The sequence below is a fragment of the Pyrgilauda ruficollis genome, unplaced genomic scaffold (genome assembly GCF_017590135.1).
Source record: "Pyrgilauda ruficollis isolate IOZ18807 unplaced genomic scaffold, ASM1759013v1 scaffold2, whole genome shotgun sequence".
Taxonomy (NCBI): domain Eukaryota; kingdom Metazoa; phylum Chordata; class Aves; order Passeriformes; family Passeridae; genus Pyrgilauda; species Pyrgilauda ruficollis.
This window is the reverse complement of record NW_024519206.1, coordinates 16,024,403-16,048,082: the sequence shown is the minus strand read 5'-3', so window position 1 is coordinate 16,048,082 and position 23,680 is coordinate 16,024,403. Positions and strand designations below refer to the sequence as shown.

At 35.8% G+C, this 23,680-nt stretch overlaps 1 protein-coding gene across 1 annotated transcript in view; it reads left to right on the top strand.

Moving 5' to 3' along the window:
- Window positions 1-23,680, top strand: part of ZNF385D (zinc finger protein 385D) — a 410,559-nt gene that overhangs the window by 319,013 nt on the left and 67,866 nt on the right. The window contains exon 4 of the mRNA XM_041466486.1: window positions 407-517. Coding sequence (XP_041322420.1) covers window positions 407-517 — 111 coding nt within the window. The remainder of the gene's footprint in view (window positions 1-406; window positions 518-23,680) is intronic.

Here is a 23,680-nt window from a genome sequence, read left to right as displayed (position 1 = left end):
ATATGTACATAATGTTATTTCACATTTTTGTTAATCTTTTTCTTAGTAATTTTGTTAAAAATGTTCTTATTTTGTTTATTGAGTTAGCTTTTCTCTGTTATAAATATCACAAATTGGTGTTTGCGTGGGAAAACCTGTTTGGCATTTACAGCTTACACCTTTCTTCAGTGAAGGGAAATATAAAATTGAAATAAGATAAATGTTTCAAGAAAGTCAATGATATTTTTCTTCATTTCCTTCTGCATAACCTCTTTGTATAACTACATAAAAATTAAATACTCAATTTCAAAGAAAAATAGTAGTTTTCTGTTAGATCATGGTATGGAATGATGCAGAATCTATTTTGAGATTTTAGCACACAATGGAACAGGAAAAGCTTTTTATTTTTCTTCTTCTCTCTTCACAGATGGACCCAATTCAAAAAGCTGTAATAAATCATACATTTGGAGTTCCTCTTCCTCATCGAAGAAAGCAAATCATATCATGCAACATTTGTCAGCTGAGATTCAATTCTGATGTAAGTCAATAATTTTGTATCAGATTAGAAATATGTACTTATCTTCTAGGATGTGCCATAATTTTCAGAAATTGAGCCTAAATGAAACGTTGTGATTTCAGTTTGTCGCTAAGCAGATGAAAAGGCTGTAGGCGGTTTCAAATAAACACAATGGCTTGGTAGTGTTTATACACCCAGCCAGATTTTCCCTGCCAGTATATCCCTGTAAGCTCATCAACTTCAATTGTTCTGCACTGAGTGTAAATAGGAAAAATTGACTGATCCATTACTGCTAATAACGCTGGTATATTTGCTGGATCCTAGTTCTTCTACCAGTCCTGGTTATGTGTCCCTTCAGTTGGCTCCTTGCATCCTCTCACTCCTCCAGCAATGAAGCAGAGCAAGCTGAACTGGAGATGCTCTCTAATACACCAAGGAAGGAAACCTGTCTCCCATAATTACCCAAGGGAGCTGTGCTGGGATGCTCTTTACCAACTAATACCTGTTGTGTCACAGAAAAGCCTCTTAGGTTTTAGCGCTTCTATTTCCTTCTCAGAATCACTGTGTATGCAGACCAACCCTGGCGTAGTGAAGTGTATTTTTTTCTGCTATTCTAGGCTCTTCAGGAAGTTTCTTCAAATGGGCATTGCTAGTGAGAACTAATCTTCCCCTGTCTTTAATTCACTACGTAATTTAATTATGGAAGTTACTTCTGCCAGAATAAAAAGTATTTTGACTTAGAGTGACGTCAAACCCAAAAGTGTCCACAAGGTTCCTTTCTAATTCTAGTCATAGGAAGAAGTGAAATAATTCTTGTGTATTCCTGCCTCTTTAAAGGCAGCCATTTATATACAGTTTGTACTATTTTTAGTTTATTGATTATTTATCAAAACCATGAGCTTGTCAAAAACTTAAATTAAACCTTGAAGCCTAATTTTAGGGATTTCCCATCTAGGGGTGAAAATATTGTATTTGTTTTCATTCCCCTCAGCTTTTTATCCCTTGGAAAAATATCTCAGCCACAATTTCTGGACCAGTCAGCATCACATATTTAATTTTACTGATGACTCCAGGTTATTTAGCTAATTTACTGAATGGACGTCTTCTCTTATAACACTGACATAATTCTCAAAGAGTGGTGCAAGGAAGGGCAATACTGTCATGTCCATCACAGATAAAAATAGGAGAGTCAAATTAAGCTCTTCCATTTAGAAACCAGATGCCAAAATTAGGACTATGGATACTGAGTCATTCGTGAGGAAGGGATGATAGAGACTTCTGAGCCACAGTGGATCTTACCAACGAGCAGCCCAATTTATCACTCAAAATTCTCAGCTTTTTTAGCTTTGCTTCAGGAAAAAGCATGTCACACTGAACCAGATACAGTATATAGCTGAAAGACAAATCAAATACTTCAGTGTTACATACCAGAGAGAAACACCTCATTTCAAAGAGGATATGCCATTTGTTTGTCTTCAAAAAGGTCTAGAAAAAAGACGAGATGTAAAGTTACTTAGTCCATTAGCAGTTAAATTACTTGGATTGATATGTGGAGTGGAAAATTTTCCAGCTCAGAAGATCTAGGCATTTTCCAGAATAAAATGTTTGAAGTAAAAATCCTTCTACACTGAGACAAACAAAGAATCAGTGGACACTGATACTTTTTACTCAGAGGACTGCTCTGCTCCCATACTGCTCCTTTTCTGCTGCTTTTAGAAAGGTTTCTGAAAAAGAGAGAGGGAAGAGGCAGAGGCCATTTCCAGAGCTACCTACAGTGTCCATAAAACCAGACGGCTCTGAAAATCCAAAAAAACTGGTTTCAGAAGACCTCTGTTACTTTAACCTGTTCACAGAAAACTCTTGGAAGACCAGCTGATATTTATCTGTCCCTTCACACCTTCAGGTGTTTGAGGCTTGAACTCAGCCAGCACTGTTGAGAAGGTTGTTTTAATGCTCCCCTCTCTGTAATAGATCAATATTATCTCTACCGAATGGGGAGACCTTCTTGATGAGTATGTTTCATTTTCTACTTTTAATATTCACCTAAGTTTTAAAGCAACGACAGTGTTGATTGATTGAGAGGTTATGATCCAAAATCTGCCCATTGATTAACCTGGAATGATATCTCTCCCTCTTTTCACTACCACAGAGAGGCGATTTGTGGATATCTTTATGATGGTGTCTCCTCATTCCAGTGCTTATAGTTATTACTGCTGAAAATCACAAAGTGCTCTGCTGAGGTGTTCAAGAAATAATTTGTAGAGTTCCCTGCAGTTTAGGAATGTTCTTCTGCAACATGAGGGGAATAGGTGGAGCTATTTCCTCCATTGCTTAGGTAATTTTGAGATGTCCATCTGTGTTTGAAGCAAAAATGTGGTAAACTAAAGATTTAATATTTGGATTCAAAGAAAAAAAATGCTTTGAAGAAAAAGAGCTGTTAGCTATCATTTTTTGATAACTCTGCTATGAGTGGCAAGAACACACATTGTAATTCTTTCTCTTATTATCATGAAAAAGTTTTCATTTATTCAATATTCCTACCTTTCATTCTCATCATATTTTGTTGAACACTATTTAAATCCATAACAGCAATAAATAACTTTTCTGTCTAGGAACCTAGGCTTTGTGTCTATTCTACCAATATGTCTCTATTTTTAGATGCGGGAGATAGGTTTTATCAGAGAGTAATGAATAGAAATTCCATTTGCCTGCTGCACAACAATATTATGAAAATGTTTACAATAAAACTAGTCTGTGGGATTTTTCTTTTTTGCATAGAATACACAATTTTCTCCCTATAGATAGAGATTCCTCTTACAGCAGCAGAGCTTTCTTTTTTTTTTCTTTTTTTTTTTCCAGTTACATAGTATCAAAATCACATTTAAAAAAGATGAGAAAAGGCAGCAAAATAGTCTAAAATCATTTAGCTTCTTTGTAAAGGAGTTATCTATAAATCTTCATGACAGCTGTGTGTTCAATATGTTTTTTTAAAATAAATCTTATACAAGGGAAGGGAGGAATGTGCAAATAACCAAAGCCTCTCCATGCTGAGCAAAAACATTAGAACAGCAAAGGTAGGTTTTGTGGAGTCCATTTCAAGCAATTGTTTTTTCAGAGAAATCTAGATATATCATTTACACTCACATTGTGCATTCAAACTAGGGTGAAACATTTAAATAGATGCTCAACTGTAAGTGCCTATGATGCCACTTAGATGTTGGCAGCTGCTGAGAGCTATTGCACCAGTAAATGTTTGCTTTGTAGCAAACATTAAATCTTTAAGTTCTAAAAGTATATGTAAAATATGGTCCAGACAACTTCAGTAGGATATTTCAGGTGCCTACAGGTACCTGTAGAAGTCATTTTCTGCTTATGGCTGGAAAAAGAAGAAAAAAAAAACACTCACTGAATTTTCCTGCCTTGACTATGTGATCTTCCTTTGCCCATGAGATTTTTGATGAAGTTTTATAGTTATCAGTATCTGCCAACAAGATCAATTTCATGCAAAGGGATTACCTTTTTCTTCCCTTTTTCTTCCCTCTCATTTAATGAGATGGCTGAGTGATGACCCAGTTTGCCTTTATGGAAAGGTTGGGAAGTGTTCTGATGTGTTCACAGGACTTGAATTCTATTATGATACACTTTAAAAAATATTTCCAACTATATCAGCCAGAAATTATTGTTTGACTTAAATAGCAACAGTAATAATATTTCCCTGCAAATCATGGATGCTCATCAGTCCTTATTTGTTGGTTTTTTACCTTATTTTTCTCCATCTCTATGAAAGAAAGGTATCACCAAATTGATATATTGTTCCACTGTATGAATTTATCAGGATTCAAAAGGTGGTCTTCCTTTAGAACAGTGAAGGATTTTTTTGAGGATAAGGATGCAATATAACTCTGCTGTATTTTACTATGGTTCTAACTTCTGTTCGGAAAGAAGCAGGACCAGAGGACTAATATCTTATTTAGGCTATGCTTGATATCTAGAACAAAAGATTAATGTATCAACTTGTAAGGGCCTAGGGTATAATAAGGTGATAATAAACAGTCAACATGAATTTGTCAAGAACATATCATGTCAAATGAATCTAATTTTTCCCTTTGACAGGGTAATTGGCTGAATGGATAACAGGGAATAAATAGATGTGACATATTTTGGCTGTAACAATGGTTTATACAGTCCTATGTGACAGTCCTGTAAAGTAAGTAGGGGAATATGGTCCAGGTGAAATTATTAAAAGTCGGTTGCACAACAGAATGAAGAGCTGCAGTGAGAGTAGCTCCTGATGGTTTCCTGTCAAAACAAAAGGTCACAACAAGTCAGGATCTGAAAGAGTCTCTTCCATGCTTGCTGCTACTCTAATTTTTCGTTAGCAATGTGCCTGACAGGACAGTGTACACACGCCAGTTTTGTGGATGACATCTAGATGAAGGGTGGCAGACTCTTGATGGATGGTGGTAAGTTCCAGATTTCGGTCCAAAATTATCTCCAGTTGGAGAAAACAGTCTGGAATTCTGACAAGTGCAGTAAATAAAAGCATGAACTATTGTGCTTAGACTGGAAAAAATAAATGCGCAAGTACTAAAATGAGTAAATGTTGGGCTTCATGGGATTATGAATCATAATCCAAATATGATGGCTAATGCAGGAAAAAAAAAAAAAAAGAAAAACTCACCCAACTAATCCTATGATAATTTTTTTTCCCCCAAATATGAGATTTAAGTAAGCAATAAGTAAGTATTCCACAGCAAATGTTCAAGAGCAGCTCTACAAGAAGGACTGGGGGTGCTTGTGTATGACATGACCCAACAACATGCACCTGCAGCCCAGAAAGTCAAACAGGTCTTGGTCTGCATCCAAAGCGGTGTGGGCAGCAGGTCAGGGGAGGGGATTCTCCTCTGCTCCACTCTTGTGAGACCCCCACCTTGACCACTGCATCCAGCACTGGGATCCTCAGCACAGGAAAGACATGGACATGTTGGAGCACGTCCAGAGAAGGGACACCAAGATGATCAGTGGGCTTGAACACCTCTCCTGTGAGGAAAAGCTGAGAGAGCTGGAGTTGTTCAGCCTGGAGAAGGGAAAGCATTAGGGATCTCTGTGGCCTTTCAGAAACTAGAGGAAAGATGGGAACAAACTTTTGGATAAGAGGTAATGGGTTTAAACTGAAGGAGGGCCAATTGGATTGGACCTAAGAAATAAGTTTATTAAAATGGGGTTATAGAACACTGGAACGGGTTTCTCAAAGAGGTGGATGCTCCATCCCTGGAAATATCCAAGGTCAGGTTGAACTGACCTCTGTGCAGCCTGATCCAGTTGAAGATATCCCTGCTTCTTGCAAAGGTGCTAAACTAGATGACCTTTAAAAGGCCCCTTTCAACTCCAACTATTTTACGATTCTATGAGTTGAAGTTGGCAATGCATCAGGTGAAGAATTATTTATAACAGTGGTCATCACATTCCAAAGAAAGCATAATTAGTTGGAGGATTTAGAACACATCCACTAATATGACAAGATGTGAAAAAAATTCACTCAGCTAGGGAGAGTAGAAAGAACTGCATAGATGTACAGCAAAAAAGACCAGGGAAATATAGTTGGCTTTCCATATCTGAAAGAGAGTTAATAAGAGTTTAGTGACCAATTGATCTTTGTGTTCTTTGGTTTTGATAGATAAATAAATTTGACTAATTCTTCAGATTAATTTGATTTAAGAGATTTTTTTGTTGGACTGCTTTGTGAAACAATTTTAACTGTAACAGTAGTGAAGTTCTGGAAGAAAACATACGGACAGTTGAGGGGTGCCTGTTAGCAGAAAGTATTCACAAATTAGGCACCTGTTTCTGAGGCTGGACAAGAGATGGTGAGTGTAATCCCACACCTGAGAGATTATATGACATCTTGCTTGACTAATTTACAAATCTCTCTCTGTAGTTTGGAAAATATAATAAGGATTTCCTCATCTATGCCCAATGACAGTCACACTTGGCCTGTGGCCTCTGTTTTGCAAAGAGAAGGGAACTTCAAAATGTTGATCTATTAAGAACCAGGAAAGCCTGGTAGAGTTAAATACTAGAAGTTATTTAGCATTTCACTCTTCTGATTTGAAATCTGTTGTTGGTCAATTTGCTTAAATGGTATTTGAAGCAGTCAGTGCTATTTGCTTCAATCACTGTTCTGTTTGTGGCTATAACCACAGGGTCTTATTCTTTGCATGTTTTGTTGTACATGCAAATGTGCAACAATTATTGGTTAGATTCAGATTTACAATTAAGATAGAGATTTAGAATCCTAGTTTGGTATAGACCAAATAATTTCTGCTTGAATTGTAGTGCCCAGCTTTTTTAAGCAAAGTCACTTTTGGCAGGTATTATTAGCCATCAATCACATTGATTGATTGATTGATTGATTTTCTTGGGGCATTTTATTTTTTTTTCTTTCCAAACCAATGTGCCTGTTTTATATGAATTCATCAGCCTGGTTCTTTAAAGAAGATTCTTTTGTGTAAATATTTACAGATGCTCAGAATCCCCTTAAAAGTATTATTATATGAGGGTATTATAGTGATTGCAGCAGATGTACCTGAACAAGCACAAAAGTTCATCCAGATTTAACTTATTCATGTGTGTGTATATACATATATATATATATATATATATAATATTTATGTATTTCTGTAACTGTCTCTCTGTACATATGCTGTTTCTTTCTAATAATGTACCATCTTTCCTGTACTATGGAGTTAAAGTAAGGAGGAACAAATACTGATTCCAGTTACAGAATTGCACATGCTATTTATTTGAGATCAGAATATGAGTCAGAATGGAAATACACCCAAAGTGGATATTTTTCCAGAGCTATTGGTCTGTGGTAGTCACTGTAAAAAGTAGCAAATAATCACAGAAAATGATTAGTGTGGAGATTTCTATGGGATATCTAGCATTTGCATCAATACTATATAGAAACCATAAAGAATTGCTAACAAAGTATTTAATTACTTGATTTTTTGGCATTCCAATAGTCTAATCAAATAGCACTGAATATTTTGCATTTCAGTTGCTTACATGACGAGTTTTGAAAGCAACCTGATATATCCTCTGCCTAGTGTGATGTTCAGTGGAGTCTGGTTTTATTGGCTTAGCCTGCATATTTTAAAAGAATTACCTCCTCTTTCCTGGACTACAATTTTAAAGATTGTAATATGAATTGCAGTGAGATCCTGTGCAGCTCTGGTCTTTCCCATAGTAGAGCATTCAAACTTTTTTTAAAATTATTTTTATTTTCCTTTTTCTAGTATTCATTTTGAAACAAAATCATCCTTATTTGCTTATATATAACCTTTTTCATGTAGGGAATAAGTAACTTGATATCTAGATTATGAAAGCCAGAATAATCTGAATTTAAGAGTAGCAATAAATATTCACAAAACCTCCAGTTTCTTAAAACCTTTCTAAAATGCTTAAGTAGAAAGTATACATAATTTCCTTGGGTTGTATAAAGCACCTTTTATGAATCTAGACATCCTAGAAGCAGAAATTATTCATGTCTGACAGAGTACCTTGTTTAGCTTTAAAGCACTTTTGATATTTGAACTCCAGGGTTCTTTTGGAGTACTTTTGGTGTTGAGCTGTGTCCTCTGATTGATATCATAAGGTTGTGACTATTTCTTTGCCTCTTAAGCACTGCCAGCAATCTAAATATTCTGTGTGACCCTCAGTAACTGCTGTGGGTGGTCTCTGTGTGGTGTACAAGCTGTGGAGTTTGCTAGAAAACTCACTGCACAAGCTCTTGATAATCCTTGTCCTTATCTCCTCTCTTTTAATGAAAGTAACCTATTTTGTCTAGAAAATCTGTACTTTCCTAGAACATGGAGCAGCCTGGGGGTATCAGGCCCACAGGGATATTGTCTCAGGTCCAGAAGGCAGTAGGAAAGAAGATTTTAAGTCACTGATGTTTAAGAAAGAACATTCCTAATGTCAGCTGTTTTCTTAGGCGGTTGCTGGTGGGGAGGCATGGAGTGCCTTGGTGTCCACTGTATTCATATTACAAGACTTACACTTTCCTCTCAAAATTCACTCTCTAGCCACATTCAGCAGTGGTAGTAGAAGAGGGAGTGTCTAAATGCAGCACTGGAACAGGCTTCAGGCAAGGGAAGTGGTTGGGTCACCATCCTTCAAGGTAAAGATGAGTAAAAATTGTACTTAGGGACTTGGCAATGCTGTTTTAACAGTTGGACTCGAAAATCTTAAATGTCTTTTCTAATCTAAACTATTCTATATATCCGGAAGAAAGGAAAATCTAAGGCTTTCAGCTACCTGGTCCCTGAAGAAGCAGGGCTGAGGAGAAATGTCTAATGTCTATGTCAGCTGAATATCAGAGTTACTATAGGAAGAAATTAAAACATTCAGCTGATCATCAGGTGTTACTGCGTAGGACTTAGATTATGTCAAACTTGAACTTTTTAAATTTTCATTTGGCAGCTCTTGCTTCCTACCTCTGTTCATCCTGTTAGGTTATTTCATTTTCAAAGCTCTCACTTATTTTGATAAAACAAGTCAATTGTGCAGAAGGTTTGACATCTCTTTTAAATTACTGGAGTTTGCCAGAAATGATATGTGAATAGGCAATTGCTCTCTCTGATAGACCTGTTTATAAATTGCAAAAGATTAATGGCAGGTATTCTGACTGTGGAATATGAAGACAAATTAGTTGAAAAGGTTTTTGCTTGTGGCACTGAAAAGAACAGTTGCAGTATTTGCCCTTTTTGGGCCAGCTTTTAACTTTATGTGGGTGTGGATCTCAGAACTGCTAAGAGCTGAAGGAAAGACAGACGTGATGGCAGTTAATAAGACAGAAAGTCTGAAATAAAAGCAACCTCCCTCCACATCTCTGTGTGTTACTGTCAGAAATTTCCTTTTTCTCAGAAATGATTAAATTAGTGTATAAGAATACATCAGAAAACACTCTACTGGGAGGCAGCATGCAGGCCTAAATGGTCTCATAGGTCCTAGATCTTCCAAAATCTGCTTTCAGTGGATTATCTGTTAGTCACTGAGATGTCTTCCAGGCAAATTACAAACGTGTTTCCAGTTGTTTTAATGGATTTGGTTCTGTAACTACATTCTTTGAGTTACAACAGAGTCGGAAATACTTTCTGCCTGGAGGAGGATGGAGGAATACATGAATGAAATTAAAATGCTATGGTTGGGCAGGTAGAGGCTAACCAGAGCTTCTTTGAAGTTTTTGGCTGGAACTGTGATGGGAAAGACAATGTTTAATATTGTACATTGAAAACTATACATTGAAAAATACCATTTTATACATGAGGGAATTAGTATATACAAGAGAAAAGACAGTACAAAAGAGGGGAAAGGAAGTCTCTCTTCTGGTTCTGTATTGCGACATTTATGGAAAAATCTGCCTGTTTAAGCTGCAAGGAGAAAAATCTCTTCTCTTTTTGCCCTACACTTACTGGTGTTTTTTTTTTCTGTCAGCTTCTTCAATTAACATGCAAAGTCAGTCAACTCTAACAAGCAATTGAAATTTAAGAATAATTGTGTTGGGGAGTTTTTACAGAAACCATTTTCCATAAGCAAGTCCTCACTTCAAAGGAAAGAAAAACTTTAAACTCTTTGTTGTGCAATCTTCATCTATCATTTTTTTGGTCTGTTTTAAGTTCTTACTTTCACATTTATTTTTAAAAATAAGAATTCATATAGTAGGAAATCTGAGATTCTGGATTATTAATAGTAGATGCAGATAACAGATTTCACTGTAAATGTGGCAAAACATTGTCTCTTCCAGTTACCAAGCAGTGACTCCTGGTTCACTTTCTCAGGCACCAATAAGGACATAAAAAAGAACCAAAGATAAACAGACAGGGGTATATCCCAGTCTGGGATGAAGAAAATGTGCAGCAAATTGTATTTTTCATTGATGCCCACCACCCCCCACCCCATCAATAATTTCTTCTAAAAATGCATTAAGAGTAAAGTAGGGTTTTAGTAGTGCTTATACTTGGCTTTGGTTGATGACACTCCCTTCCAACACCAATAAAATCTTTCCAAATTATGTTACACAGACGCTGGACACTTTTTTTTTTCCCCCCTCTTTTTGGTCAGTGAATTTGTGCTCCCCTAGGTATTTGTAATATATTCTTCTCCACTATGTCTGTACAGCCTCTTCTTGGAGCAAATATGATGTTTCCTTTTGAAAGAATTGCTATTAAACACAACTGCCCCTGATGTAAACAAATTCTGCTTCAGAACCTCCAGGCCTGACTTTTTCAGCTCCCGAGTTCTTTTATCACTCCTCTGATGTCTTTTGCAGTCTCTAGAGATATTGCTATTCTGTGTACTTACTTACATCACAGCTAACAGCTGGGAGCCTTATCCTCTGAAGGAATGGAATTGCAACCCAATATCTGTTTTTAAAAGCTTTATATTGGAAGAAACAACCACATATTTGAACTATACTTTTGAGGGCATATTGCCCACACTTGTGCATTTTTTTTTAGCTCAATTGAAAGTGAAGTCTTTCAAGGTTTTAAATGGTTAAAAGGGACTGACTTCTTTTCATCAAAGAATTCAAAATGGCACTTACACCTAACTCCCCCACAGACATTAAAATCTGAATTATGAATTCAAATCATGTATTTAAACTGAGGTAATGGTCTACTGGTAGACCATACAGGTACTTGAATACATATAATTGTTTGATGAGGTGACCTCAAAGTATGATTTTAAAAATAAATTTAGTTTGTTTTGTATTTAGGTCTCATTGTGTTGTGGTGGGATAACTTTAGATACAAATGCATAGCAAATGTACTGAATTAATTTATGTTAGCAATTTTTTGATGGGTATAAATGTTTCTTTTTGTCCCTTAGAAAGGAGATTTTATAAGGTAGTCTCTGAACAGGTTTTATCCTTTCCCCAGCATAGCCTATTTTCTCTGCATCAGCGGACTTGTCATGATAATCAACTTTTTTGTCCCAACCATCAATCACTCCTGATTACAGCTGGGGAGAAGTTCTGTTCTGTTGATCAGCCCATCAGTGCACATAATGTTACACCTGGAGACAAGTGAAAATCATCCCTTGGTGGGAGAATCACTTGCCTTCAAGCCTTTTGTCTGAAGTATTTTAATTTACATTTAGAGTATTGAAATTGTCAGTGCTTGCTTTGATTTTTTTATTTCTTTGACAAAAATAATAAGTTCAGTTGATCCTTCCCTACAGGATAGAAGAAGAATGCTTTTTTATTTCAAACATCTTATGTTCTTTTTTGCATTATTGTACAAATATTGAAATAATTATAACAATGTAAATTAAAAATAGAGTTGTTATGTGGTCCTCCATTAGTAGAAATTTAGTATTCTTATATGCTATTCCAGAATTTTTGAAAAAGCAATTTTTTTGGCTTTTAAATAGATATTTTGTTAGGGTAATATCAGTATTCAATTTATATGAAGGTTGTATAGAAAATTTCATAGCAATTAAGTAATTAAAATCCAAAGGCATAATTCCTTTATTTAATGAATTCTTCTTATATTGTGGTCATTACTGAATAAAACTTTTTTTTCCTTGTAATAAAGGTGGTTTTCAGATGTCACAAGAAAGATGAAATTTCAGCTTGAACAAAGTGCCTTATGTTTTACTAGTAACTTAAATATGACTTGTAATTAGCTATCAGAATGACCAGATGTAGTTTAATTGTACCATTCTTTCTTCATCTATGGTCACTTTTTTATTTTAGGTATCTTCTCTAAATAATCATTGTCAGAAGTTATTCCTATCACATGTCAAAAAACCACAACCTATAAGACAACTATAAAGCTGATACTTCAAGGATTACAGGATGAAGTGTAAATGAAGAAAAAAGAATGTGACAGGGTGGGGTGATAAAGATTTGATTAGCAATCGTGTTTTTACATAAAAAGTTTAATTAGCAATGCTCATTTTCATATTCCTGCTGGTCATTTTCAGGACAGTGATATATTGCTTTTTTGCCGTGAGCCATGCCACCCAATAGAAGGTGTTGTGTTTTCATTAGCTGCAGACACTTCAGCATTATTATCTCTCACCTTAGTCTACACACCAGTACAAAACATGTCTAAATCTTGTAATTCAATAAGCCACTTGTATGTGCAGTAGTTTTGAAGCTATGGGATATTTGCTCAGATGTTTTGTTACTTTTTAAATTGATGATAAAAGCACTAAATTGCAAATCAAAAAATCACTGAGCCTTGGTCCTTATATTCTGTCTGCTTGAATACCTTGTTTGCCAAATACAGAATTTCATCACTTGCATAGAAGTTCTTCCAAAATGACAATCTGTTTATTTTTATGGTTTAGTAATTAATGTGAGCATATGGCATAATTTTTCTTTTACAGATACATCAATCTACATTACTTTTTCAAAGACTCTTATCCCTTGTTATAATGGCAGGACAGAAAATTATTTTTTTGTTATTGAATGAAGATTTTTAATGGGTTTTCAGTGACACAATTCTAGCCAAATAGCCCATCGCAAGTCACCTGTCATTCAATTTATTTTCTAGCATGTTTTTCATACCAGAGCCATATGTAAGGATAAGTGGTTGTAATAAAATAAATTTCTAATGTAAACATATTCTGAGAAGCAGCAATAAATGAGTAAGAATGTCTGAAGATGTCAGAGAACATGCAGTATATGAAAATAATTTAGCATTTGGGACACTGGAAGAATAAATAAAGTTTTATGCATTTAACAATACTTTCTTTTGTATAATTCTCAGAGGCAAGGAATTTTTTATTCCAAAATTATTTAAAATGCCTAATCTGTATCTCTTCAGTGTGTGTGAAAAGGCTGTAACAATGAAACCTCCTTCACAGGAGAGCTAAGAAAATGCACATCAAATAGATGTAAAAGTGGTTCAGAAATATTTTGGCTATTCTTCTAGAGTCTGAGTTCCATGTCCTGATTGTGACAGGCCTTACAAGCATGGTAAGCCAGCGAGGCATAAGGCACAGGGAGAAGCCTGGGATATTTGTAGGCTTGTTAGTTTCTCCTGTGCTAAATTTGTGCTGTTGGAGGTGGTGCTGCCACAAAAAAAAAGGTAAGAAGCAAGGAGAGGACACACATTCAGAAGAAGAAAGCAGCAGATGCAGTGGCATTCAGCAAAGGGATCATGAGGAATAGGGACTGCAGTGAGAAAACAAAGGTTCTGGTCCAGACACTGAGGTGTGTTGTTCTAAGGTGTGCAAGAGTGAGAAGAAGTTATATGGGAGAAGAAAAAAATAAACAATATTGAGTAATGGATGAAATGATACAGAGTAGGAGATCAATATGTGGAAAAAAAAAGGAAATTCTGAGTCTGTCATAGATAATGATTAACATTTGGTGGATAGTGACAGAAACGGTGATTTGAGAAATGGAAATTTTCAGGTGGCAAAGTAAACAGTAGGAGAACAATTACAGCCATCCAGGAGCTATTAATGCCGAATGATCATAAAGCTATTTGCTGAAACCTGAGAAAGAGTTATCCCAAGGAAAGTATGTCCAAGTCCAGAGAGGAGAAAGGCTTGAAGACAGAGTCTTGAAATACATGGCCCTGGCCAGTGCAAATATTTTTCTTTTTTTTGAACAGGGAGGCGGTTTTTCATCGTGACATTGTTCAGCTGCGGTTACTTTGGATTCAGATCTTCTCCAAAGTCAGCCTTAATTAATTTTTTTTTTCTTAGTCACTAATAAAACCTATACAAAGTTAAAGTGGCTGAATTTATCAGCCTTTTTCTGGTAGTTGCAGTAAGGAATAATGAGAGTAGCAGTTCTAGAATAGCTTAAATGGGTAACTGATTTAAATCTGGATTTTCAAAATTAGCAACGATTGCAAGTCTACTTGTATCCCAAAGATGTTGGTTTCTGTATTCCCTGAATGGGAAGGTGAAGGCCAAAAGTATTTGCCTTCCTTCCCCCCACCTCTACTGACATCCTCATGTTAGCAATTTGTTATGGCTGCTCCTGACATGAATAGTAAGAGATCGAGTCTCAGTGAGGAGGTATAAAAACTTAGCATAATTTGACTATGAATTTTAACTCAAGTATTGGAACTGATTGTTGCAGTGATAAGAATCTGTGTATGTTGCAGGCATGATTCCTTTTTTTCTGTAAAAAAGGTCCCACCAATTCTAAATATGCATTTGTAATTGAGTATCTATATTCACAGCAAACTGAGGGGCTTGAACTATGGCTGTGAAGCAAGGTTTTCCTTGGCTGCAGCTCATTTCATTTCAGTATGTTGTTAATAGAACATGAATTACATTTAGGACAAGGCAGGGGCTCCTGGTGTTTCAAGGATACATTTTCAACCTGATAAGTGATGATAACTTTTAACCAGTGAGTGATGGGCTGGCCCTTGATGACCTTTGGCTGGGGAGAAGCATAATTCTATCAGCACCAAAGAGTAAATAAACAGGATAATGATTTTATCATTAACATCAAGGCATTTTCTGAAATTCTTGCACTGTAAATAACCACACATTCAGACATATTATCGTAGAATCCTAGAATCATTAAGGCTGGAAAAGACCTCAAAGACCATAAAGTCCAACTAAACCATGTCCCCTAGTGCCACATCTGCACATTTCCTGCAAAAATAGAATTTAAATTCTGTTGCTACCTCCTGTGGTAATATGCAAGACCAATTATGTGATCTGTCTGATCACATAAAGGAGGTAGAGGCTCTCTCCTGTAAAATATCAGGGAAGTTATACCCATATTCCTGAACCTGTAAAAGTCATAGATCTGTTTGACTTACTGAAAGAAGTTTGCATATGACTGAATAAACACTTTGGCTATAGAGTTAATCCATCCTTAGCAGGTAACTGCTTGTCCTCCTACCATATTTGGGCTATTCAACACTTTGGCTTAGCCTGAAAGCTCCCAGTTTTGTTCCTGGCCAGTTGTCTGCCTGAAGCAACCTGCTAGATTTATCTTCTGTAAGCTTGAAGGTGCTAATGCATCTTAAACCACTCAGCTGGAAGTAATATCTACTTTGTATTTGAAATGCAAAACTCAAAAAGGAAGCCTACAGAGTGGAAGGAGGGACAGATAGCCTGCAAGGAATACAGAAAAATTGGGATACTGGTGGATGAGGAGCTCAGCATGACTCATTGTTGTGCTCTTGTAGCCTTGGCAGACAACTGATTCCTGGGCTGCATGAAAAGCAGGGCGGGCAGTGGGTCAAGGTTCTGCCCCTTTGTCCGCTCTGGTAAGACCCCTCCTGGAGTGCTGTGTACAGCTCTGGGAGCCCCAACAGGAGAAGGATGTGGATTTGCTGGAGTGAGTGAATCCAAAGGAGGGCCATGAAAGTGATCAGAGGGCTGGAGCACCTCTCCTATGAAGACAGGCTGGGGGAGTTAGGGCTGTTCAGTCTGGAGGAGAGAAGGTTCTGGAAGGACCTTACTGTAGCTTCCAGTCTTCCAGTGCTTAAAGGGGGCCTACAAGAGAGCTGGAAAGGGATAATTTATAAGGGCGTGTAGTGACAGGACTAGGAAGGATGGCTTTAAACTGAGACAACTCAAGTTCAGATCAGATATTAGAAATTCTTTACTGTGAGGGTGATGAGGCACTTGAACAGAGGAGTTCCATCCTCATGGCCCATCCCTGGAAGTGTTCAAGGCCAGGCTGGGTGGGATTTTGCATAATCTGGTGTAGTGGAAGTTGTCCCTGGCCATGTCAGGGCTGTTGGAAATAGAAGATCTTTCAGATCCCTTACAACCCAAGCCATTTCAATTCTGTGATGTGGCTGGTGAAGTAGGTGGCACACAGAGGCATGTCATCCAGAGCCGGGAGTGGAGGCCTTACAAGGCTCTGAGGAGACTGACATGCACAAACACAGGGATGACATGGTTCCAGCCATTAACTCTGAAAGCCAGGAAGATGACCTGGGAATGTTGACTTGTCTCAGGCCAGTTAATTTGCCTCAGGCAGATAACTTAATGGCAATATTTGTCGTAATTTGGTAGGTCATAGGAACCTACATCTGCAAGTCCTTTGTTTTGCCGTCACAATGTCTGCTGTCTGCTATTACCCTTCCAAATTCATGGTCTGAACTCACACCCTTAAGGTCTTTTCAAGGTAGGGTCCTTATTTTCTTGGTCTATATAAGGTTCATTTGTGTCAAAATAACAGTCATTCTTGAAATTATTTATACTATAAAGCACAGTCTTTGGGAAATAAATTGAGTTATTTAATTAGTCTATTTATTTTTATTACATTTTGTTGGTATTTTTATTGTGATGGACTCAGATGTAATTTGCTCTCAGAACAAAAGTGAGAAAGTATTAAAATGGCAAAATAGTCTCAACAGTTCAGTTGAGACTGAGAGTTGTAATGATAATCTACCTTCTTCTGATGTTATACTCCCTAGATATCATTATGTGATGCTTCTGATACCCATTGTGGCTTTATATCTGCCCATAAAATGCTGCGCAAATTTTTTGAAGCCCACTAGGAAAAGGATTAGGTCTCTCTGACAAAACTGTGAGTCTCATAGTTGGATGTTTGCTGGGGATATATATCCATCTCTCAAGTGTACTCCACAATGGAAATCTTTCCATCCAATATTGTATTTCTGGTGAGATGGCAGCTTTCCCATGCTGTGTGTGTAACTATATAAATACTTATATATATACACATACAATTACCTTTCTCTAGGATTGCTAGAATATAAAAGAAATTGGAAAATATTCCCATGGTTGTCTCTAGCAGTGTTAAGTAAAATCCAGTAAAAACGAACAGAAAAATCAAATAATTTCCATTTGAGTTAATATTTTTTTGTTCTGATGTTTTTAATTTTTATTTTCACTATTTTGTAGTTTATATTTATGCACAAGATACCAGTAACATCTGAGTATTACTATAAAGTGCCAACCAAGATGATGCAGTTACTCAAACAAATGCTATAGTGAGGCTAAGCATTTAGCATATTCCAAGTTGATTATAACACATTTGTGTGGTGAAAACAAAACTTTTTTTTTTTCTCTCTCAGCTGATGTGTTTCTGTGATGCACATTTGGTTTTGTTGGCTTAGTCAAAGGCTGTCCGTCCATCTTTAAATTCTTCACACTGTTTCCAGATGGAGTATTGCACTTGCTTTCAGTTGCCAGTCCAGGGTGAAATAAATGTCAACAGTTTTGTTGACTTAAGTGGTGCCAGGATTTCACCCACACAATCTAAACTCAACATGTTTGCTTTCTGTTTTGGTTTTATTTTTCTCTCTTTCATAGCAAGGAGGTCCTTGCCATTTCTAAAGGGCAAGGAAAATATCATGGTTCATTGTTTCTAGATTTTGGTGTATAATGATTTCATAAGCATGAATGTTGAAACAGTTGTAAAACTCGTGCCCAAATATTGTTTTGTTACAGGAAAAGTAATGAAGCATATTAGCTCTGGTCAAAAAATAACTTTTGGATCAATATGATGGATAATATGTCTGTTAGGAAGGTAACAGAACACAGCTGGGATTTGAATAAATGAACTAAAGCCTTTCTTTTGCAAGAGGGCTTCTACAGTAATTTTCTAACTTCCTATCATTGGTGATTTCAACACAGATTTCAAAGGAGGTTGGAATATTGAAGCAAATAGCTCATTCTTGAGGATCTTTTGTTGTTTTTAACACATTGAATTAGCTCATTACAGCTGAATATGTAGTGGAAAATAGCATCTGTTTACATGGCAGAATTATAAAAATTACTTACCACTAACAGAATAAGGAGCAATTTGCAAAAGCTAATCATATTTGTGCACTTATTTGCAGAAAATAAGTCATGAATACATACCCAAGAGAAAAAAGAACTTACTGGTTTATACAATTTAATAGTAATTTTAAGCATAACATATTAAATAAATTTTATAGGGATCAGTTTTAAAAGTTATAAAGCTATAGACATAAGAACATGGCTGCCCCATATTGCTGCTTCACCTGTACTCAGTAGTGGCTGAACTCCAGAAATCATCCTGAAGCTCACTGAGCCCAGATCAGTTCAAACTGTCCATACACTCCAAATGTACACCACCAGCTTGGAAACCCCTAAGGAGATTTTCTTATTGAGAGTTCTTGGTTTTTTTAGATAGGAATTTTCAGTACAACATGCTCCATCGCATATTTGGGGTGCTGCAAAGCACACTGAGGCATACTAATTATCCCAGCAGTGAGACATCACAGATCCCAACAGAGAGCTATTCACAGTTTCAGTTCATCAAGTTAAAGATTCCTATTTTCATTTTATTCAAAGAAGGTTCAGAAATCTCTACGGGTTTTTTACTAAAGAAACCAGTTTTCCGAAAATAATTTTTTATGGACTGGGAAAGACTTACTGTCTTTTCCTTAGCCCTGCCATATCAAAAGGAGGAACAACATAAAAACAAGAGAGAACAAATAAATAAGTATAAATTTGTTAATCACTCTTGTGGAGAGATATGAAGAGATTTGCCTGCTCCAAAAACTTTGGAGTCAGCATTAAATTTCTGTACCATTTGGAAATTTCACTCTTTAAGTAATCTCTGCCCAAACAAATGCCTTAGGTTTTAAAATGAGAAAGGGCTTTTGTACCTGTCTAGTTTTACCTTTTTTTACATTATACACATTATGATTTCATATAACTGTTCCAGTTTTTAACCTGATAACTCGTGCTTGACTAGAGGAGATGAGAAATATTAAAGCCAATGTAGAAATATAGAACATCTCTGAGACATTGTCCTATAGCACTTCAACATCTAAAATGCCCAGTTGATTTCAGAGGCCCTGTTCTTATCCAGTAAATGGGTAAGTAAAGTTTATAGGATTGCAGCCAGTTTCTTTTATCTTCAATTTGGTTTTGTTCAATGGGAGAAAAAAAAAAAAACCCAGATTTTCAGATTTCAGTGTAATATGAAATAAGTAGAAACTTTTGTAGGAAGGAGACAAAAAGTAACTGCAGTGTAAACAGTAAGTGATGTCAGAAGATCTCTTTAAGTTTTGTATACTATTTAATATCCCTAAATGTGGCTTCCTACATGGAACCTAACCGCTTAAAGGAGTAAAAGATTCTGACCTGTCAGCTTTGTACTGGAAGGTATCATTGCCATTTCTGTACTGATGGTAGTGCAACAGCCTACATGTCTCATTAAATAAACCCAGTTTTCAGCCTTCACTACTTTTGGAACAACTTGATCTATCCACATATATGTATTACTTTAAGAACCAACCATATTAATTGATTTAATTACTAACTTTAATGGCAGATTTAATGGCTTGCTCACAAGCAGGTCTGTGTGCTCTAGGTATGTGTTAAGGTAATGATTCAAAGTAGTAAGACTCTGACCCTGTGAGAGTTGGTAGAAGAGTAGTGGCAAATCTTGTAGGTACATAGAGTGTCTTGTGAACTTCACTGAGGCCCTGAATGTGATCACAGAATCATCCAAGGATGACTGAAAGCAAGGCAAAACAAATAAAAATATCTAAGGGAATAAATATTTTCCCAAAATATTTTCTCCCTGGGTAATTGTTTAGATAAAACTAGTTTTAATGCAAATTTACTTCCATGATATGGCCCTAGTTTTTATTGCCACTTAGCTATTTATGTTCTATTTATATTGATTCATTACATAAAATAATTTACTTTTGTTTCCAGTAGGTAGCATGTATTCATTTTACTTCTTTTCTTTTTGTTTTTTTTTTTTTTCATGTAATGTGTATTTCTGCCTAGAGAGAGAAGTCCTGTGGATGCACCTATAGTGAAACTTTTTAAGCAAATTACTGGCATAGAACTCTTTTAGACATACAAAATGTGTCTAAATAAGCAAACTAGTGGGCTAAGAGTTCTTTTATTCCAAGGAAATGCACTGCCTCTCTATCTATGTTTCTGCACATAGAAGGCTTTTGTGCCTTTCAAGCTATTAAGAGAATGTAACAATCTATGAACTTTTCCATCCTTAAATTATCAGTCTTTTTTCATGTGTGCCAACTTTTCACAGTGGAAAAGTTCAAATGATATTTTATGTATATTTACAGCCTTCTAGAAGAAGGCTGGAGATTTAACCTGAGAACCTACAGTCAAGCTCACATAAAATAGGGTTCTAATGAGGAAATTTGAGCATTTCTATTTCTTATTGCAGGTTTTGAATTTCTGCTTATGAGTAGGAGCTGATTTAAAGGACATTAAAATAATTATTGAAATATATATTGAGAATCCAAAATGAAAAATCTGTTTAAGTGTATATTTTAATGAAAGAATCAGAAAGTTGAATCAATATTTTTCTGAACACAAAACTGAAACTTGAAAAACTTCTAGTAATTATAGTATTAAAAACAGTGATTGCAATAAATGTATTAAGACTGTTTAGGAGCAGTTACAATAACTCTGTGTACTCTCTTTTATGGTTTTGTGTATAGAAGTCATATTAACTTGTTTTTAATTTCAAATATAAGGTTCAAATCGTAAGGAATTAATAATTAAATATGCACTTTTTGAGCCTTTCCTGTTTTCCATTAAATTTCTTGTAGTATCTTTGTGTCTGACCACCACTCTTCCATGGTGCTTTGCTTCAGGCAAAAAATATCAGAATTCAATGAGATTTTTATTGTGAATGTAAACAGACAGAAACAGTTTCCTTGGCAACAGAAAGCAGGTGAAAGCACTCAGACAAGATACTCCAAACCCACCTACTCAACTTTCTTTAGTTATAAGTTCACAAGATGCATGCTGAGGGAATCAAGTGGGTTTTGTTCAAACAGTGAAAAGTTTCTAAATTAGATGAGTGTCTGGGCAGGTAAACATATGTGTAGACCCTTTACTCCAATTAGGTGTTGTGAACAAACTCTTATTCAAACAGGTGCTTGCTCCATATCCAACACTGTCATTCTTTTGATGACACCAGAAAAAAAAGAAATTTTCAACACTATTCAGAAAATTGATGTTAAGTTCAACAGGATCTGCTGTTTTGAAATAAACATAATTTGTGTATAACCTGATTATTGAACTAAATTTACCTTATTAATACAATGTATAAAAATATGTGGTGGTGTCCACTGCTAGTGCAAGGAATCTGGGGTACATTTCTACAAAATACCAGTAGCACATATCATTTGTTCATGTTCTCCATTTGGAATATATCAGTTCCAGATTCAAAACTGGAAGCATATTATATTTACTAAGCTGAATTAATATATGCTTTATTTTATGGTATGCATAGCTCATAGCAGTGTATATAGATTAACTTTTTTTTTTTGGTATATCATTCTAATATTAATCTGAGATTAATAACTTGATTAATCAAAATTTTAAAAAAAATAGCAAATTAGTTTAATATTCTCTTGAAACTCTAAATACAGTAAGATTTTCTATGGGGAAAATAAATGATGCTGCAAATTAATACAGTAAAAATGAGATTAAATGTTAAAGTTAATTTTATTGATGACAGCAGTTTTCAAAAGACCACGTTTCATCTCCCCATCGAAAGAGCATCCCCCTAAACAACCATATTGCTTTGCAAGACAGAATATACAAAATTCCAGATTCTAGAACTTGATAACCTTGTCAAAATAAGCTTAAAACTGCTTTTTCTTAGCAATAAAAAGGATTGAATAGATGGCAAAATGAACGGCCTGTTTATTGTATTTCAACATGTGACAAAATTTTGTTGTGCTGCATGAAAGTACTGGTGTCCTTAAAGGAAAAAGCCAGTATGAGAACTGACTGATTGAGTTATATTCCCTTCAGTTTATATATTTTGGCACAGTGTATGTTGCCTCAGAATGCAGTGTGTTATATTCAGGCAGATTTTTGTATCTTGTCTAAATTATTTCAGGTAATGTCACACTCAATGGCAGTACATGATCAAAAACATACTGTCTTATGGAACAAGTGAAGTTAGGTAGGAAATTTTTACCTTCTTCATCTGACCAAGATAAAACAAGTTTTGCTTTCCATAATGAAAATATTATATTCCTTTTCATAATGAAGATGAAATTGATTTTGCTAAACTATGGATGGTTTTACCATAAGAATGGTGTCAATGCCAATCTCTCAGTGTGATGCAGGCTCTTGCCAGGTGCAATCCCTCACCATTATAGAAATTACTCTGGAAGAAGCCCAAGAACAGGGAGTGGGGTAGAGCAGATTAATTATGCAAGGGTGCTAGTGAGCTCAGGAAGCACTCATTCACTCTATCAGAGAGTCTCAGGTTACATTAATGAGTATACTGAATAAATGCTTTAGGAAGGAGAAGAGGGAGTAGAAAGAGGGAGTTTTCTTTCCATAGAAACATAAATACCTGGGGAATAATATATTGGGATATTTTATTCTGCCGTAATGATGGAGAATTCTTTTGGGTTGTTTTCTGCAGAAAAGACCGTTGTGGTTCTTGACCTGTTATTATATATTTGGTTCTAGAGAAAGGGTAAATTGGTTGATCACAGTTTAGGGGGCAAAAGCCTCCTCTCAGAACATATCTGAAAGAAATAATTTTAACATATCATTGGTGTTTAGTACCACAATTACATCTGAGTGAATAATTAGATAATTACAGAGTTTTGTTGTGATAAACTGCACAAAAAATTTAAGTGGCACAACTCAGAAGATAAAGATAAGCATAGCAGAAGGTAGAAATAATGACAGGCAAAATTTATCTGCACCATAATTGACTGCAGATTGAATTTGTGTGTATCAGGCAGAAATTAGGGTACTTGTTCAAGATGAACCATGTCATCATGTTGACACCATCTTTAAAAATTACATGTTTTTACTTAATCTCCTACTCTGCAAAGGCTTGCACAGGTAATTAGTTGTTTCATGTACAGTGTCTGTGAAACTGCTAAAGTCTGTGGAGTTTTTCTGTTTTCTAGTGGGTAAGCACAGGACTTGTGTGTAATTCTGAATTTCCTATGTGCACTCACTGGGCAAACAAACTTGTAAGAAAGTATTTTTTTTAAATTTAATATAGGCTTATATAAAAGCTTACCTGCTAAATAGAGTAACTACATTTCTATGAAAAAGACTGCACAATCCTCTACAAAAATTTTAACTTTTTCTCACTGTTAGAGCCCTGCTTTGGGCTGAACAAAGTGTTGGGCATCTCAGAGCTGTTAGACTTTCTCCCTGTAAACTTCTCCAGTTTACTTACTGGAGAAGTTCCATAGAGATCATCTCTGGTTATGT